Source organism: Haliotis rubra, unplaced genomic scaffold (assembly GCF_003918875.1).
Source record: "Haliotis rubra isolate DU_JTF1 unplaced genomic scaffold, ASM391887v1 Scf182, whole genome shotgun sequence".
NCBI classification, from domain to species: Eukaryota; Metazoa; Mollusca; class Gastropoda; order Lepetellida; family Haliotidae; genus Haliotis; species Haliotis rubra.
In genome coordinates, this window is record NW_025765803.1 from 756,226 (window position 1) to 775,354 (window position 19,129).

Here is a 19,129-nt window from a genome sequence, read left to right on the forward strand (position 1 = left end):
CAGACAACAATATCAGTTTACTGTAGATGCGTTTATTGACTTGATGAACGTCATGATCATTGCTTGGCTCTTAGGATGAACATTAGCATGGGGAGATGAGAACTTATTAGCAAGGTTCAATATGTCTTATGTCAACTTACGTGCTTTTCTTAATCTATTTCGGTCTCTCTTCTAGTTGGTGAGAGTCAGTGAGCCATATTCCGGCAATATGAGTGCGGAGAACACCAGGAATAGCTTCACACATTGTTCCCAAGTGGGACTGCCCGTTTCTCTGCTTGGTTTGCAAGAATGATTACCAGTGTTTACATTCGTTGGTTATATCCTGGTGTATACATTGTATATACTGTTCCAACTTCAAATAGGTTATCTGCACAGTTGCCTCCCTTTGCTTTGCAAAGATCCGCTGGCGTGGGTTGAGATGTGGGTTGAGATGCCACATTCGCTCTGTCTTGTCTTTTCCAAATCTGGCTCTTCACATGCCATCACGATGGAATATTGCTCACTAATGCATAAACAATATTCATACACTCACTTTCTCATAAAGTATCAGATCAGGAAAATGAACAATAATTAATATGAAGCATAATTCAAGGCAAAACATAATAAAGATTTTAATTATCAAAATATAAACAAACATGGTCAAAACAAGCAATGTCTTCTCCATAATATTTGAAGAATTGAAGAAAAGGCAACTGGATGTTTTTTAAGAACATCTCTCATTACACATGACAAAACAAGTAAAACATAACAGGTAATACGTATCACATTATATATCAAATTAACATGAGCACATTTGACTAAATAATAATAAATATAAAAATCATATTAGTTGAAATATATTTATACTTAAACATAAAACAAGGGAGCTAGTATCCTAAATGTTTTCAGACAATATACAATCTACACAAAATTTGATAGGGATGGGTATTGGAGGTTATACTGTGATACACACGGCTGCATTGAGAAACACATCATGATACTGTTGTATAAATGTTTAATTCAGAAGCAATCAGAAACATCACTTCATGAATTGAAGTTAATAAATAGAACAAAACAAGATGCTGATGAGAGAACCTAAATAAATAAATTTAGAACGATGCTAGTATGGTTTTACGTCGCTTTTAGCAATCTTCCTGAATATCATGGCAGGGGATAAATTATAAAAAAATTATAAAATGGGCTTCACACAATGTATCCATGTGGGGAATCGAACCCGTGTCTTCAGTGTGAAGAGCGAACGCTTTAACCACTAGGCTATCTCACCAGCCCCAAGATGCTGATGACAACCAGCCATGCTACCATCATCGAGACCCGGCTGTGGTCGATGGAAGTATAGAAATGCACATCCACACTATAAGTGAAATTCACTTCCTATCCTTGCGAACTTGCATTTTGAAATTACAGGAATATTATAAACTTTCTTGGCAGTATCAATAACATTAAATACAAGACAAAAATCACTATTTGCAATCACCTAATATACTGAACATTTAAACACTATTGTAATACATATTATGTAAATATTGAACCTCAGTAGACCAATATACCAACAATATGCCACCCCAACAATTTAGAATAAATATTATTGCACATTTTCAAATTTAAAAATACTTCTCAGAATAAAAACAGCACAAAAATTATCAGTGACTACATCAACATGAAATTATGCTAACAACAAACAATACAATGCAACATTTATAATACAAAACAAATTGTCATCACAGAGAAAGGCTGATTGCAGCAGTTAGAAATTTGGTAGAAAAGTAGAAACACTGACTGACTGACTGAGTTTGGTTTTACGCTGCTTTTAGCAATATTCCAGCAACATCACGGTGGGGGACACCAGAAATGGGCTTCACACATTGTACCCATGTGGGGAATCGAACCCGAGTCTTCGGCGTGGCGAGCCAACGCTTTAACCACTAGGCTACCCCACCGCAACCTTTAATATTTAGTATTGCAGACTTTAGTACTGAGTTTACTTTACACACGGCCATGGTTGCATCTCTGGAGTTAACCAGAGATGCTTTCAAAATGGCCATGTTTTGATCTTTAGCATTCATCACAAAATCATTTTAAGTGATGATTCAAAAACGATCTTGTTGATCGGGCATTCATTACAAAGTCTATACCAGTGATGCTTCAACACAGCCCTGTTCCAATCTTGGACATTCATCACATCTTTACAAGTGATTCGTCAACATAGCCAAATTCCAATATTTAGCATTCACCGCAGTCATTATTTTCAAAAGTTCATCTCTGACACACCAATGGCATTCAGTACAAAGTTTTATTTGGTGAGTCCCCTAATACGTCTAAGATCTGTCCTCCTGGCAGTAGATCCGTCAAGAAGCGGCATACCCAGCTTTTCCCTCAACACATTGGGGATGTAGGGGTTAGAGTTGCAGTGACCATGACGGTTGGGGATGTCAGACTCCCGATAAACATGGATCTGAACGTTGGAGCGAAGATCAACCTCAATCTCACTCCAAGTCTGAAAGGTGAATGAACTGCTGATAAAGACACAACTTGTTGTATATTTGTTCAATAATTTCTGGACCAGATCAACGCTGCACTCAGCAATATTGCTATATTCGGTGTAAATAATCAAGTCTGGACCAGCGCTGCACTCAGCAATATTCCAGCTATATGCCGGGCGGTCTGTAAATAATCAAGTCTGGACCAGATCAACTCAGCAATATTCCAGCTATATGCCGGCTCTGTAAATAATCAAGGACGCTGCACTCAGCCAGCTATATGCCGGCAGTCGCAATATTCAATATGCTCACCAGATCAACGCTGCACTCAGCAATATTCCAGCTATATGCCGGCAGTCTGTAAATAATCAAGTCTGGACCAGATCAACGCTGCACTCAGCAATATTCCAGCTATATGCCGGCAGTCTGTAAATAACAAGTCAGATCAGACGCTGCACTCAGCAGCTATATGCCGGCAGTCTGTAAATAATCAAGTCTGGACCAGATCAACGCTGCACTCAGCAATATTCCAGCTATATGCCGGCAGTCTGTAAATAATCAAGTCTGGACCAGATCAACGCTGCACTCAGCAATATTCCAGCTATATGCCGGCAGTCTGTAAATAATCAAGTCTGGACCTGATCAAGTCCAGATCAACGCTGCACTCAGCAATATTCCAGCTATATGCCGGCAGTCTGTAAATAATCAAGTCTGGACCAGATCAACGCTGCACTCAGCAATATTACAGTTATATGCCGGCGGTCTGTAAATAATCAAGTCTGGACCAGATCAACGCTGCACTCAGCAATATTCCAGCTATATGCCGGCGGTCTGTAAATAATCAAGTCTGGACCAGATCAACAGCATCAGCATCGATCTGTGCAATTGGGAACCGAGAAATGTGTCAACCAAGCCAGCGAGCGACCACCTGATCCCGTTAGTCGCCTCTTACGACAAGCATGGGTTACTGAAGATCAATTCGAACCCCGATCTTCACGGGTCCATCCACTGCTTGATGTCATGAGCATCGATCCACACATTTGGGACACGATGACATGGAATTTATTTAGTCACCTCCTACAACAATCACGTTTGGAAAGTGAATGTTGTGACCTTATGGAAATCTCACATTTTGGGCGGCACGTAAAATTAGACAATACCTAAGAAAGCACTTAATAATGTCTTATCATCGGTTTGAAATAGCAAAACCAGGTATCTAAATTATAAAATAATTAATCACACCCATTAAACGCAATAAGCGCCTGGCCTCTATTACTTGCAGGTTTGGAAGTCTGTTGAAAACATAAGCACCCAGGCGCTTATGACAGGAAATACTAAGTATCCAAAGAAAACCCATACCCCATTTGAATGAAAAAGTGCAAATACCCAACAACTTAATAGATAATCCTTGTATTGGAGGGTAACAAAGAAAATAGCAAATATAATCATCTTTCTTACAGCTTTATGCAAATGACATACCTCAGTGCCAATCAATTCCTCAAACTTTTTGGTAAGTTTCTTTTCAGGCAGCCAGATGTTTCCGTTAGCGAAGACGACACAGTCCTGCCACTTTCCATTGAGAATTACACGCAGTTTGTCGGCCAGTAGTGGGATTGAGGATGCATTGTCACATGTCACGATGCTGTCCACTAGGATGCGGAAGCCCTCGTCACGATCCTTGTATATACTGACGAGATACCCTGTCAATGGCAGAACTTATTGTCAGTGTTATGTCAAGGATAATACTAGGCGCTCAGGTGTTGGTCGGGATTGAGAAAGTTGCGGGAGCTGGAATTATGTTAAGCCTGGTGAGGTGACTTTGTGATTAAAGTTATGGTTATGATTATTGAAGTTAAATCACAGTAATAATAATAATAATTTATTTCTAAAGTGCCTAGTTAGGTGCTCACTGGTGCAATGTACATATATACAGTCAAACCCCATTTATCCGGACATTTTGGGTACACTCGGAAATCATCCGGATAGCAGGGGGTCCGGTTAACTCGATCAAACAAGCAAAACGCATTGACAGTGGTAACTGCTGCATCAAATTCTGCAGCTCAGCTTAATCCTAATCCGAATTAACATGTGCCTTCGTTACTGATGAGATGCTCTCACACCTGCCACAACTGAAGTGACACGCATCCCTAGTGTTTTGATGGGTACTTCACATCAAACGCATGCCGAGAGAGATTAACACTGAATATAATTAGTCGTCCGGTAAACAATACTGACGTGAAACATATATGTACACACGCGCATGTGCCCAGATCTTACCGTCTGGATAACTGGATCATTTTTAAATGGAAATCTACGGGAATCGATTGAAACTTCTCCATCCGAGTCCAGAAGCACGGGATCAGGCTTAGCGAGTACAATTACTGAAGGCAAGTTTTGTTTTTCACCTAAAAATCATCCGGAAGGTGAGGTTTCCAGATATACGGGGTCCGAGTAAACGGGGTTTTAATTGTGTCAAGTGGAATGCTGTGCGGAAGAGATGGGCTTAAGGACAGACTTGAAAAGGTTTTGAGGCGATGAGTATGCATGCTTCAGGTGGTCTTGGCTGCTTTTACTGAACTCATCTTTGTTCTAGTGTGCAGTGGGGTAGCCCAGTGGTTAAAGCATTTGCTCATCCTCCTGAAAGACCTGGGTTTGATAGCCCACACAGGTACAATGTGTGAAGCCCATTTCTGGCGTCTTCTGCCATGATATTGCTGGAATATTGCTAAAAGCATATCCACTGAGGCTTGATGTTGTAGTTTAACCTTGGAGAGAAATGGTCCTAGGAACCTATGATTGTTTAAAGGGTTGATATACTTGTCTCTTGATTGAATTGTCAAGTAACTAACAGCATGGGTCGGCACTCGTGCTATCAACCACTAGGTTGAACGGCCAAATTCACTTTTTACACTGCTATTCCACTGAGCTTCAGGCCATAGTTTAACATAGATACAGTATACTCTGACATAACCAATCCTTGTTTTATTTTTGTTATTGATGAACCCCAGGCACGATAACAACAGCTTCATCTCTTAATGTCTTAATCAGGGCTCCAGGTAAGGGCCGTATCGGGGTATGTACGGATAAAATATGCACGATACGGTAGGAAATAATTTAGAAAACGTAGCACATATGCACCACAGCAATGGTGTATAGTCTTAGAATCATTTACAGACGTATATTTATCTGAAAGAGTGTTGTTTTATTGTTTATTGACCTGTTTACACAAGACTAGCAATGTTGTGGTGCATATGTGAAGGAAAAACAAGATTACTGATACGCCATTTAAATTCCATTCAGTACTCAAAATGTACTCTTAAGTTTATCCAGTACACCTATATTGAAAAAAATGAGGAGTACATCTCCTGATGTTGAAAATTTATCTGGAGCCCTGTCTTAATGTAAGCTACAGCTATGGGATTGAACCAGGACAACTTCCTATCCATCAAACAACAGATTTAGTTTCAGGTGAGAAAACCAGAGAAAAACAGTCAGGCTGGCAATTTAAACAACAGATATTTTTCTTGACAACAATAAGCTTGCAGTAATATTTTTCACAAGTATACACAACATTAAGTTTTATTCTATAATTCTCGGGATATTTACACTTTCCAGTTGGTGATCATTGGTGACGCTGGGTTACGGAACCAATGAGCAAGGTGGACACTGCTTGGTTGGTTGCTGCTTAACGCCGCACCCAGCAATATTCCAGCTATATGGCGGCGGTCTATAAATTAACAGGTCTGGACCAGACAATCCTGTGATCAACAGCATCAATCTATACAATAGGAATACGATGACATGTGTCAGTGAGCCTGACAACCCTATCCTGTAAGTCGCCTCTTCCGATAAGCATGGGTTACTGAAGATAAATTCTAACCCGGATCGTCACGGCTGATGTTGTGATGCAGGAGAGCAAGACCGTGAGCCCTGTGTTCCCGACTCACCGATAAAGGCCCACACTGTCTGTGCATGCAGGAGAGTAAGACCGCGAGCCCTGTGTTCCCGACTCACCGATAAAGGCCCACACTGTCTGTGCATGCAGGAGAGTAAGACCGTGAGCCCTGTGTTCCCGACTCACCGATAAAGGCCCACACTGTCTGTGCATGCAGGAGAGTAAGACCGCGAGCCCTGTGTTCCCGACTCACCGATAAAGGCCCACACTGTCTGTGCATGCAGGAGAGCAAGACCGTGACTGTGTTCCCGACTCACCGATAAAGCCCCCTGTGTGCATTCCCGAGCCCTGTGTTCCCGACTCACCGATAAAGGCCCACACTGTCTGTGCATGCAGCATACTGTAGTTGGCTCTCTCCCACAGCACCTTGTCTATCAAACCCCCTAGTGCTCCATCTCGACGCAGTTCTAGCAGGACATGGAAGTCGTGGAGGGTAACCACAGCATTTCCTGAAAATATAATTGTACATTGTACTGTCATCAGGCAGTGTTATACTTTGTGCAAGTTTTGCGGGCATTCTCCAAGAAATCCCCAGGATTTTCTTCAGAATTGCCCATGTTCCAGGGGTGTTCTGTAGAACTGCCCAGGGATTTTCTGAGTAATAGCCCTTGACCTTGAATTATTTGACTTGTACAAGTTTTGATTGATATAACTTTGTCTTGCTATTACTGAATGCGGTCATAAAATATCACATTATCGAAAACTTCCAATATACTGTGCCTATGCCTGGATTGAACCAACAACCTTCACTTACTAGCTAGGCAGGTTTACCCACTAGGCTGTACACATTGTACCCATGTCTTCAGCTTGGCGAGCAAACACATTAACCACCTCCTCCCTATCCCATGATGCACTGATGCTGCTACTCACCTTCACAACCAAGGTCCTTGAGTTGTCCTCCCTTGGCTCCCGTCCTGGCCCGGCTGTTGGAGTGGAAGGCAGCAGCTTGACATAGCATCGCTCGAATCATGTTTACTTGATTCATATCGGCATTTATACAGTGGAGGATCATGGGAAGACTGATGCGTCGCTGTACTGCACGCTTCTGTCTTGCCCGAGCATAGTCATCCTCGGAATCGTCACTTACATAATCAAACCCATCACTGTCACTTCCTGCAGCATTATCATCTGCATCATCAACATCCTTGACATCGTCAGCAGCAGTTACCTCCCCTGTTGACACGTCTGGTTCAGGTACTGTGTTGGTAGAAGCTGCCCTCAGTTCCTCATCCGTTGCCATGACAACCAAAGTATTTGGATCCGATGTTTCAGTTTGCTTTATTTCAGCCTCACAAGTGTGAAGAAATTCTGAAAATATTTCATTTTTTCGTGACTAGTTATAGGCATGTATAACAGGCATTTTATAACACTCTCACTCATGTCAGGCACAAATCAGACATTGTTTGTGTAGGTTTTAAGCACTGAACTAAGCCAGTTGAATAAGGAGTGAGTGAGTGAGTTGGGTTTTACGCAACTTTTAGTAACATTCCCGCAATATCATGGTGGGGAACAAAAGAAATGGGCACCCATGTGGCGAATCGAACTCGGGTCTAGGGCATGGCGAGTGAACGCTTTAACCACTAGGCTACCCTACTGCCCCCAGCTGAATAGTGAGTGAGTGAGTTTAGTTTTACGCCGCAATGCTATATGGCGGTGGTCTGTAAAAAATCAAGTCTGAACCAGACAATCCAGTGATCAACAACATGAGCATCGATCTACACTATTGGGAACCGATGACAAGCGTCAACTAAGTCAGCGAGCCTGACCACCCGATCCTGTTAGTCGCCTCTTACGACAAGCATGGGCTACTGAAGATCAGTTCTAACCCAGACCTTCACGGCGGTTGACCATTTGAAGCTTGAACGCTCCTCGAAATAAATTACTCAATAAAAACAGAAATTTTGAAAACATAATTTTAGACATTTCAGAACATAAATGTTCTAAGGAATTTTTCAGTCTCTTTCTTTTTAACATTACATCATGACAAATATGACAAAATGTGCTTCTGTGCCACTGGAGTCTGCCTTGATAGCAGAATGAGGCTTAAAAGACAATGCAAACAAAATTGCTCTAATGAAAAAAAAAGAATCGAGAACCAGCTTTGAATCATAGGATAGAGGAAAATGATGCTTGTCTAGCCAGACTGTCATACAACATGAAGAGACCAAAGGTTTGGGGCATATAACTCCCATTGGATTCAATATTCTCTTCGTGTATTTTGTTTTCAAAATATGCTTCTGTAATGCTAGATATGCTAGTTGAAAGAATAAGATCTTACCATGATTACTGCTTTAAGAATTAAATAAAAAATATGGGCCTGTCAAAAAACATTGTTGTATTACTCATCTCTGAATTCTCCTCACCATTCATTCTGGCATACATCTCCGAAACAGCAACCTTGACCCCACCGATCCACATGTAGGGTGCCAAGCCACCATTTTTGTCCATATGTTCATAGCTTCGTTCTTTCACAAGCCAGTGATGGAGGAAAGCCATGAAGCCTGGGATGGAATTCAGACCTGGGAAGCTGTTTCTCGTGATTCTCTCAAGAAGCTATAAAGAAACATACAGTCATGATTAGTAAATGTGTAAATTGTGTAGATGTATATCATGTCAGTTTTATCATACCATGACGGTAACTGTGTATATGTATATCATGTCAGTTCTATCACACCATGACGGTAACTGTGTATATGTATATCATGTCAGTTCTATCATACCATGACGGTAACTGTGTATATGTATATCATGTCAGTTCTATCATACCATGGCGGTTACTGTGTATATGTCTATCATGTATATGTATATCATGTCAGTTCTATCACACCATGACGGTAACTGTGTATATGTATATCATGTCAGTTCTATCATACCATGACGGTAACTGTGTATATGTATATCATGTCAGTTCTATCATACCATGACGGTAACTGTGTATATGTATACTGTGTATATGCATGTGTACTGTGTATATGTATCATGTCAGTTCTATCACACCATGACGGTAACTGTGTATATGTATATCATGTCAGTTCTATCATACCATATCATGACGGTAACCATGACGGTATACTGTGTATATGTATATCATGTCAGTTCTATCACACCATCACACCATGACGGTAACTGTGTATATGTATATCATGTCAGTTCTATCACACCATGACGGTAACTGTGTATATGTATATCATGTCAGTTCTATCACACCATGACGGTAACTGTGTATATGTATATCATGTCAGTTCTATCACACCATGACGGTAACTGTGTATGTGTATATCATGTCAGTTCTATCACACCATGATGGTAACTGTGTATGTGTATATCATGTCAGTTCTATCACAGTTCATGACCATGACGGTAACTGTGTATATATGTGTATATCATGTCAGTTCTATCACACCATGACGGTAACTGTGTATATGTATATCATGTCAGTTCTATCATACCATGACGGTAAATGTGTATATGTATATCATGACTGTATATGTATATCATGTCAGTTTTATCATACCATGACGGTAACTGTGTATATGTATATCATGTCAGTTCTATCATACCATGACGGTAACTGTGTATGTACATATCATGTCAGTTCTATCACACCATGACGGTAACTGTGTATATGTATATCATGTCAGTTCTATCATACCATGACGGTAACTGTGTATATGTATATCATGTCAGTTCTATCATACCATGATGGTAACTGTGTATATGTATATCATGTCAGTTCTATCATACCATGACGGTAACTGTGTATATGTATATCATGTCAGTTCTATCATACCATGACGGTAACGGTGTATATGTATGTCATGTCAGTTTTATCACACCATGACAGTAACTGTGTATATGTATATCATGTCAGTTCTATCAAAACATGACGGTAACTGTGTGTATGTTTATCATGTCAGGTTTATCATACCATGACGGTAACTATGTATATGTTTATAATAACTATCAAGTAATTTAACTTTTCTCCTTCAGCATCTTCAAGAAACTCTTCAGCAAGGGAGGTGGGGAAGTAACTACTGTAACGGATAAGGAGCCTAAGGGAGGTAACTCTAGATAAACTACAGGGGAGGTAACTTTTGTTAAACTGCAAGTTCACCTTCACTGGCCCAAAAATTGATGATCAGAAATCTGTGTCATACCTTGGCTGTAACCTCAAGGATCATTGAGTCAATGTCTTCAACGTCATAACTATCTTCTGCCTCCTCCTTCTTAGTAGCGCCCTCTTCATGTTGTGGTGTCTGTCCCGACTCAGTGTCCACCCCAGCCTGCATCCTCCCCTCCTTCAACCATCTCTTCACCTCCTTGCCGGCTCTCGACACCTGTTCCTCTCTGCACTTGTTCTGGGAGGACAGGTGAGTTTAGTTTGATTAGTTTTAGCAATATTCCAGCAAAATCATGACAGGTGAACCCATTAATTAGCTTCAAACATGAAACCCATGAGAGGAATCAAACCTGGGTCTTCAGAGTGATGAGCAAATGCTTCCCGAGAACCACTAAGCTACTCAACACGCCTCAGAGGAGAAAACCAAGGCTAAGATCCATGATTGGTTCCATGTCAGACCACAAGTCACTCACCTTCATCAACAAAGACTCACAAGGCAAAGATCCGGGTTAGAATTGATCTTCAGTAACCCATGCTTGTCTTAACTGACGTGATCGGGTGATAAAATTATTATTTCTATACTTATCCTGACTCCTGATTATTGCATATCTCCCTTCTCCTTCAACGGTCAAGTTGAATCCTATTCAATTTCTCTGAAGCGTCCGTACAATCACTCACCCTGAGTTACCTCCCTTGTTCCCGCCAAAACAGGTCCCACGTGACCCGAGACTAGCTCTTATTACTCTCTCTGTAATATGCCCGCATTGCGACTTACAGTGAAGACCGTAATGCTGAGAGTGGGGGCAGACGGGAGGGCGTACCTCATGAGTCAGGATAAGTATAAAAATAATAAGTTTACCATAAAAATTACATATTTTTCCTTATCCTGACTCATGATTATTGCTTACAGAATCCGACGGAATAGGTGGTGGGTCAGCCACCTACAGGATTTACTGTGGCTGTCTATATACAGTCTGAACGCTTACTCCCTGGTAATTCCTGTTGCAGCCTTCAGTTGTCTAGATGTTATATTGGGGGACCACCTTTTCTTAACAGATAAAGAGAAGTAAATCTTATAGATTTCGTGGATTTAGATAAATATAGTATTCTAGGTATCTTTAGAACGACCCATATGTTAAGGTAAGGACTATTACCAAAACTGGAATTGCAACCCGCACGTTAAGTAAGGACTGTTACTTAACAAGGTTTATATCACTCAAGACTTATCAAGTAAGACAGGTGGACATGGACTCTCTGCTGGTGGTGGTGGGAGAGTTGCCTAGCGTCTACAAGACAACGTGACTAGGGTGAGTTCCTCAATGTCTGGCTGGATTCGTGAGCTGTTGAGCCACTACTAGTGGACGAAACTGGTGAATGCCAGATTTATTCTTTGAAGCAATATCTTGTAGATAGTGGTTGCAAACACCATGTCAGACTTTTAAAAGCAGCCTTCCATGATGGATGATAACAATCAGTTCCCATGTAGTGCGAGTGTCGATGTTAATGCTTTTATTTCGTGTGGATTAGATGCTGAAGGCAGCGCGCTAATCCTGCTGCTTTGTAGGCTCGTAATATCACTGCTCTGATCCAGAATGATATTGTGGTTCACAAACCACAATTGTCATGGTGGGTGATAATGGAATGATGAGACATTTAAAATTTCTCCTTCTCGTAGCAGTCCATTGTAAATAGATTCTTAGCACTCAAGTCCTCTGTGTCTCGATGTCCGAGGACTGATGATAATGCTGGTACAAGAAGTTGACGATCTGGTTGACCAGGTAGTTGATTCTTAGCTATAAAGTCCCATCTTAGTCCTAGATGGACTGCAGCATGTTCTCCTGTGGACTGCAGCATGTTCTCCTGTGTCGAATCTCATTTGTACTAAGTCGAGAGCATGAATCTCTCTTGTTGCTGTACTTGCTTGGTGTGCAGATGTATGAGTAGGTTCGGCCCATCTGGTAACTTGATTGTTGGACTTAGGTCTAGGAACCATACTCTTGCTGGCCAGTATGGCGCAACCAAAGTCAGTTGTAGCGCCTGTGTCTGTTTGATCTTCAACAGTACTTTTGGTAGTTATATCGGAAGTGGAAATGCGTAAGCGTTTAGTCCTTCCCAGGATATGCTCAGTGCATCTGTTGCCCAGGCCTGAGGATCTGGAACTGGTGAGACAAACGTCTGTAGTTGTATGTTGAACCTCGTGGCCAACAGGTCTATGCAAGGGGATCCAATTTCCCTTATGACGAGCCCAAATGCTTCTGGATGGAGCATCCATTCCGTAGGTGACGGGTGCAGTGGTCGGGAGAAAGCATCTGCAAGGAGAGTCTTGGCTCTGCAAGCACGTATGTGACATGCCTTTATCCAGATGTTTGCCTCCTCCGTGATGTCAGACAACTGGAATGTGAGCTGTGGTAGGCTTGGTGATCTTGTAGATCCTTGCCGATTTATGGAGAATGCCACTGTAGAGTTGTCCGTGTTGACCATCAGCATTCAGTTGATCAGCGAGCTCGACCATAGTTGTAAGGCGTTGATCACAGCTTTCATCTCCAGCAGATTGATGTGATGATGCTGCTCTGTTTTGGACCACCTCCTTGATGCAACTTGATTGTTGAGATGTGCACCCCAACCTTGTATCGATGCGTCTACGTGGAGATGTGTGTCGAAGGCGGGCTCTTGTAAATAGGTCCTTCCGCAGACGTTCGACCTGTGGGTCCACCAAAGTAGGTACCTCTTGAGATTGTCTGGCAGCAAGATAGGGTCGACGCTGTCCAGATGTTTTGTCAGGAACCGTTGCAGCGGCCTTAGTTGTAAGCTTCCTGTGCGAGTCAAGTCCTGCGCCGAGGTTAGTAGACCGAGTAGACATTGCCATGTTCGTAGTGTTAACGGAGAGATGACTGCTTGTGGAATCATGGCTTGTATCTTGACCCAATGATATTCTGGGACCACAATTCGATTCTGTGTTGTGATAATTCTTATTCCCAGCAATTGTAGATCTTGTTTTGATTCTAACTCCAACTTCATAAGGTTCACTAGCCATCCTAGTTACGTGAGCAACTTAATTGTGAAGTTCAGCTGCTGTCTGAGTTGATTGACACTTTGAAGAACCTGTATGCCGTCGTCCAGATAACCGGCTCTGCGTAGACCTCAATGCTGCAGATAGGTGCCGATAGGCTTGATTATTTGTACGAATAATCATAGAGCCGACGATATTCCAAATGGTAGGACGTTCCATTGGAAGTGCTAAACACTGATTGCAGTGATGATACACCATTCTTCCCCTTATATATGCAGGCAATCTGTGTAGATCAGCATACATCAAAGCGTTGTCTATTTATAGCAAGGCTGGCTCCAGTGTAGCATTGCAGGGAACAGATACTCATAACGACTTTTATCAGCAACAACTTCCAAAATAAACATCATTTATCCTGCTGTCAAGGATAGACATCTATTAGATTCCCATGATGATAACAGGCCGTAGTTGTATACTGTTTCCAAGGCTGCCGATGAAGTATTCCCCCGTACCACGGATTTGTTTACAGGTGATATCATATTGGAGTCGAAGTCATCAGCATATATGCAGTACGCCTCTGTTGGGTTGGAGTTAGTGAGTGAACTACAATATCCGCAGGTCATCTGCTATCCAGTATAAGACCTCAGCATCCGTATAGATGAAGTGATTCCTTTCATCAAGTAGGTTGTCGTCTGAAACTGAACCTAAACAGGTATAAGGTTTGTGCAGGTTGTAGAGTTGTGCAGGCTGTAAACTGTAGAGATCGTTGTAGATCTTTTTGTTGAGTTTTAAACTCTGACAAAACCATACGTTTTCATCATTGCTTCGTTTTATTCAGCCGTACCTTAACAGAGTCGACGTCAACATCCTGCTTGTTGATGTAAGGGTTTGATAACCCTAGGGTGCGCAAACCCTGTACATGTCTGCATTGCTGTTATCTGCCAGTAGATCGGAGAGTTATCGAACCTTGTAGATGTCTGCGGCTTTCTCAAAGCTGTGCGTAGGTTAGAAGGTACCTTGGATATAGGTTCAATCGGAGGAATAGTCACCGAGTCAAAATCGTCATTACGCATCTTATAAGTGTAGACTTCATCTATATGCTTAGAAGGGGACTCCAAGTTCAAACCATTGGCTATCCAAGCTGTAACCTCCGAGTCCGGGAAGACGAAGTCTGGTTATATATCAGTTATCTCCTGATTGGTAGAGCTATGCCTCCGCGAATCATCCTTCTGCCAACATGTATCCTTTCTCGAACCTCCATCATCCTTTTCGCGAACTGAAGATTCCTCCCTTTGAGAACGTCTATCTTGAGAGTCCTCTCTTTGCAAACCTCTGTCTGTGGATTCATCTCTTCGCGAACCTCTGTCGCTAGATGTATCCCTTCACAAACCTCTGTGATGTGAGCCTTCTCTTCGCGAACCTCTGTCTCGTGATGAGTGACTACGCGAACGTCTGTGAGAGATATGAGATCTCGATCTAGAACGGCTAGGTGTAGGAGATGAATCCTTCGATGTTCTCGAACGTTGAGGGTTCGCAGATGTAGAACGGTGAGTAGGCATCTCATGTCTTCTACCCTCCTCCAAGATGACAAAGTGGTTAGACTGTGGAGACCTTCGCCAAGGTGTACGTTCGCCAACGTAGTCTTGAGACATAGTTCTATGTGGAGTAGGTTCGCACAGGTCCATAGGTTCGCGCAGGTCCGTAGGTTTGCGTACGTAGTCAGTAGATGACAGTAGATGTGTCAGTAGATGCTTTCTTCTGCAACGTAGAAGAAGACTACGTCTTTTTCTTAGCTTGAGTCGAAGACAACTGCGTTGTAGGCAATCTGTTCTTGGCCCCCGTACCAGCTGACTGCCCCTGCAACGTACTCAACATAGCACCAGTATTATGAATCTCCGCAGTAGCAATCAACATACGATTTGCAGGCTGATCTCCTGTTTTATCAGCCGTGACTTGAGATGACTTCCTCACCCGATCCACGGCACGGCATAGATATAAGACAAATATTGATTAAATTGTAGATTTGATAAATCAACACAATAAGTACAGCGCAAGCTGGAAGAATATGGTTTTATGCACGAAAGGCACTGGGGGTGAGGATCAGCCACGGATAACCTGTGCCTGCAAACACTGCAAGATTTCATGAAATGTAAACAAAGTTACATAACGTTGAAATTATGACACAAATACAAATAAATTTTACAAAATTGTTTACATATAATACATAGTAGTTTTTGCCAAATCCATACACAGCATAATTTTGAAGAATAGGACCTAAATAAGAAGGATATAATGCTGTATACGGGACTCCAGTGCTCGCCCAACCATCCACTTGGGCGAAAAGGGAGAGAGTGACAAGTAAGACTGGTCACATGACTGTTTACGCGGGAAAAGGGAGGTAACTCGTGGGTGAGCGTATTTTTACGTATGCTTCGGGAACTTCGAGGGATTCAAGTGTTCCACTACCATTCGCAAGGAAAAGGGACATAAGCAAAGAGTCAGGATAAGAAAAAATATTGCTTTTTTGAGTTAACAACTCAAGTTGTGTCTCTTAAAGTTTGTAGACATCGCTGGTGGGATGTTGCAGCACTATATTAAGATCCCCTGCTGGGCTTCTAATTCACTGCTCTTGATCATTCATTTAAAATGGTCTCAGTAGGGCAACGAGTTCAGGTACTATGGTGAGTTTAACACCCATGTACATCGTGATAGTTGGGTTGATCGCCTCCCAATATGTTGAAAGTGTAGATCCTTTCAGATGTTTAGTCTCTAACTGTTGCACTGCGTGAGTAGCTGCACAGATGTGTCTGCCAACACAAGGGTTTGTGAACCCTCTATTAGATAGAGTAGTATACTGTTTCTCAGGCTGTAGATGAAGTATTCCCACATATAATGGGTTTGTTTACAACCAGTTGATCTGCGTGTCAGGCCTCCACAGGGCGTTGCCTTCCATCCTGGACCAATCAGCTTGCAGTATGTGACATCACCGGTGTTGTAACAAGTTGGCTCTCATGAATATTCTGATGCTGTAGTTGGCTGAGAATGCATAATATTACGCCTTTTGCAAACACCTCCCAAATCCCTTGAATAAGGCTTGTTCCAAGTCTAGAATTCTTGTTGAGTGATGATAACAATACATGAGTTAAGCTCTCTGTTGTTGAGGGTTCGAGAACCCTCCATCTGGCTGAGGGTTCGGAACCCTACATGTTGTTGTTGAGTCCGTTAGATGAAAATTCTCTTTCCCTACATGTTGTTGAGAGTTCGCGAACCCTCCTTCAGATGAAAATTCTCTTTCTGCCTGTAGCGCAACATTTGTCTGGTTTGATGAGGTTGAATGATCAGTAGACGTTGTCGTAGTCTACGATGTTTGTGATGATCTATTTTGATTGTCTGTAGAAGGGTTCGCGAACCCAGATGTTGATCTGCGCTGGGACGAACGTTTCTTTCACGATGATGACAATTTTGATGAATGTTATTGCGAACCTGAGTTCTCTAGTAGACGTAGTCTGAGATGTAGTCAGGATAATCTGCGGTTCTAAAACCGGTGATCTATCAAGTCGAGATGACTTTCTCTTTTAAGTAGACTACGTAGCTGTTTCAGAAATGCCTGGGAAATTCTCCATATTGTGTTGTGACATTTAGTATTCATTATGTGAGAGCTACCCCTTACCGCTGACATGATGCTGTTTATCTATAGTCCTGCGTCAGCAGGCTGATGAATATTTAGTAAACAAATGTGTTGATAAATTAATGCAATATTGACAACGTGATGCAAAAGAACACGTATGAAGGCAACAAGAGGAGCTAACAGGATGTGGATCAAACTCAGATAGTCCCAATCTGCACTGTTGACATGCCACCATTGAACAACACCTCACCTGCAACGAAGTGAAATGCATAATTTAGTAGAAATGTACATGATAAGATACATACTCAAGCATTTAATATGGATCAAAATACAATCTGCGGCCTCAAATGTATAATATAAGGCCGAAATGAAAGGATATCTGCCACAACCGCCCGACCATCGGTGAAGGCGATGAAGGAGAGAGTGATAAGAGCTAGTCTCAGGTCACGTGGGACCGATTTTGGTGGGAACAAGGGAGGTAACTCAGAGTGAGTGATTGTACAGATGCTCCAGAGAATTTGAATAGGATTCAAGGTTTCCACTTGACCGTCATAGGAGAAGGGAGATAAGCAATAATCATGAGTCAGGATAAGGAAAAGTAATAAGACTCACTCAACAACAATAAGATTTGCTCTCCATCACTCACCGACAACAAGACCAGCTCACACGACTACAGTGCCTGCCTTTATGGCTCCACACAGACAACAAGACCAGCTCACAAGACTACCGTGCCTGCCTTTATGGCTCCACACAAACAACAAGACCAGCTCACATGACTACAGTGCCTACCTTTATGGCTCCACACAGACAACAAGACCAGCTCACAAGACTACCGTGCCTACCTTTATGGCTCCACACAAACAACAAGACCAGCTCACACGACTACAGTGCCTACCTTTATGGCTCCACACAGACAACAAGACCAGCTCACAAGACTACAGTGCCTACCTTTATGGCTCCACACAGACAACAAGACCAGCTCACAAGACTACCGTGCCTACCTTTATGGCTCCACACAGACAACAAGACCAGCTCACAAGACTACAGTGCCTGCCTTTATGGCTCCACACTGACAACAAGACCAGCTCACAAGACTACAGTGCCTACCTTTATGGCTCCACACAAACAACAAGACCAGCTCACAAGACTACCGTGCCTACCTTTATGGCTCCACACAGACAACAAGACCAGCTCAGCCTCACAAGACTACAGTGCCTGCCTTTATGGCTCCACACAGACAACAAGACCAGCTCACAAGACTACAGTGCCTACCTTTATGGCTCCACACAGACAACAAGACCAGCTCACAAGACTACAGTGCCTGCCTTTATGGCTCCACACAGACAACAAGACCAGCTCACAAGACTACCGTGCCTACCTTTATGGCTCCACACAGACAACAAGACCAGCTCACAAGACTACAGTGCCTACCTTTATGGCTCCACACAGACAACAAGACCAGCTCACAAGACTACCGTGCCTGCCTTTATGGCTCCCACACAGACAACAAGACCAGCTCACAAGACTACCGTGCCTACCTTTATGGCTCCACACAGACAACAAGACCAGCTCACAAGACTACAGTGCCTACCTTTATGGCTCCACACAGACAACAAGACCAGCTCACAAGACTACCGTGCCTGCCTTTATGGCTCCACACAGACAACAAGACCAGCTCACAAGACTACAGTGCCTGCCTTTATGGCTCCACACAGACAACAAGACCAGCTCACAAGACTACAGTGCCTACCTTTATGGCTCCACACAGACAACAAGACCAGCTCACAAGACTACCGTGCTTACCTTTATGGCTCCACACAGACAACAAGACCAGCTCACAAGACTACAGTGCCTGCCTTTATGGCTCCACACAGACAACAAGACCAGCTCACAAGACTACAGTGCCTACCTTTATGGCTCCACACAGACAACAAGACCAGCT

The 19,129-nt window shown here is 42.6% G+C and overlaps 1 protein-coding gene across 3 annotated transcripts in view; it reads right to left on the reverse strand.

Moving 5' to 3' along the window:
* Window positions 1-595: 595 nt before the first annotated feature.
* Window positions 596-19,129, reverse strand: part of LOC124273574 — a 46,789-nt gene continuing 28,255 nt past the window's right edge. For all 3 annotated transcript variants that reach the window (XM_046708860.1, XM_046708859.1, XM_046708858.1), the window contains exons 18-23: window positions 10,590-10,790; window positions 8,796-8,985; window positions 7,303-7,740; window positions 6,738-6,881; window positions 3,957-4,177; window positions 596-2,494 (exon numbers count right to left, since the gene is read on the reverse strand). In XM_046708860.1, coding sequence (XP_046564816.1) covers window positions 2,291-2,494; window positions 3,957-4,177; window positions 6,738-6,881; window positions 7,303-7,740; window positions 8,796-8,985; window positions 10,590-10,790 — 1,398 coding nt within the window. In that variant the 3' untranslated portion in view covers window positions 596-2,290. The remainder of the gene's footprint in view (window positions 2,495-3,956; window positions 4,178-6,737; window positions 6,882-7,302; window positions 7,741-8,795; window positions 8,986-10,589; window positions 10,791-19,129) is intronic.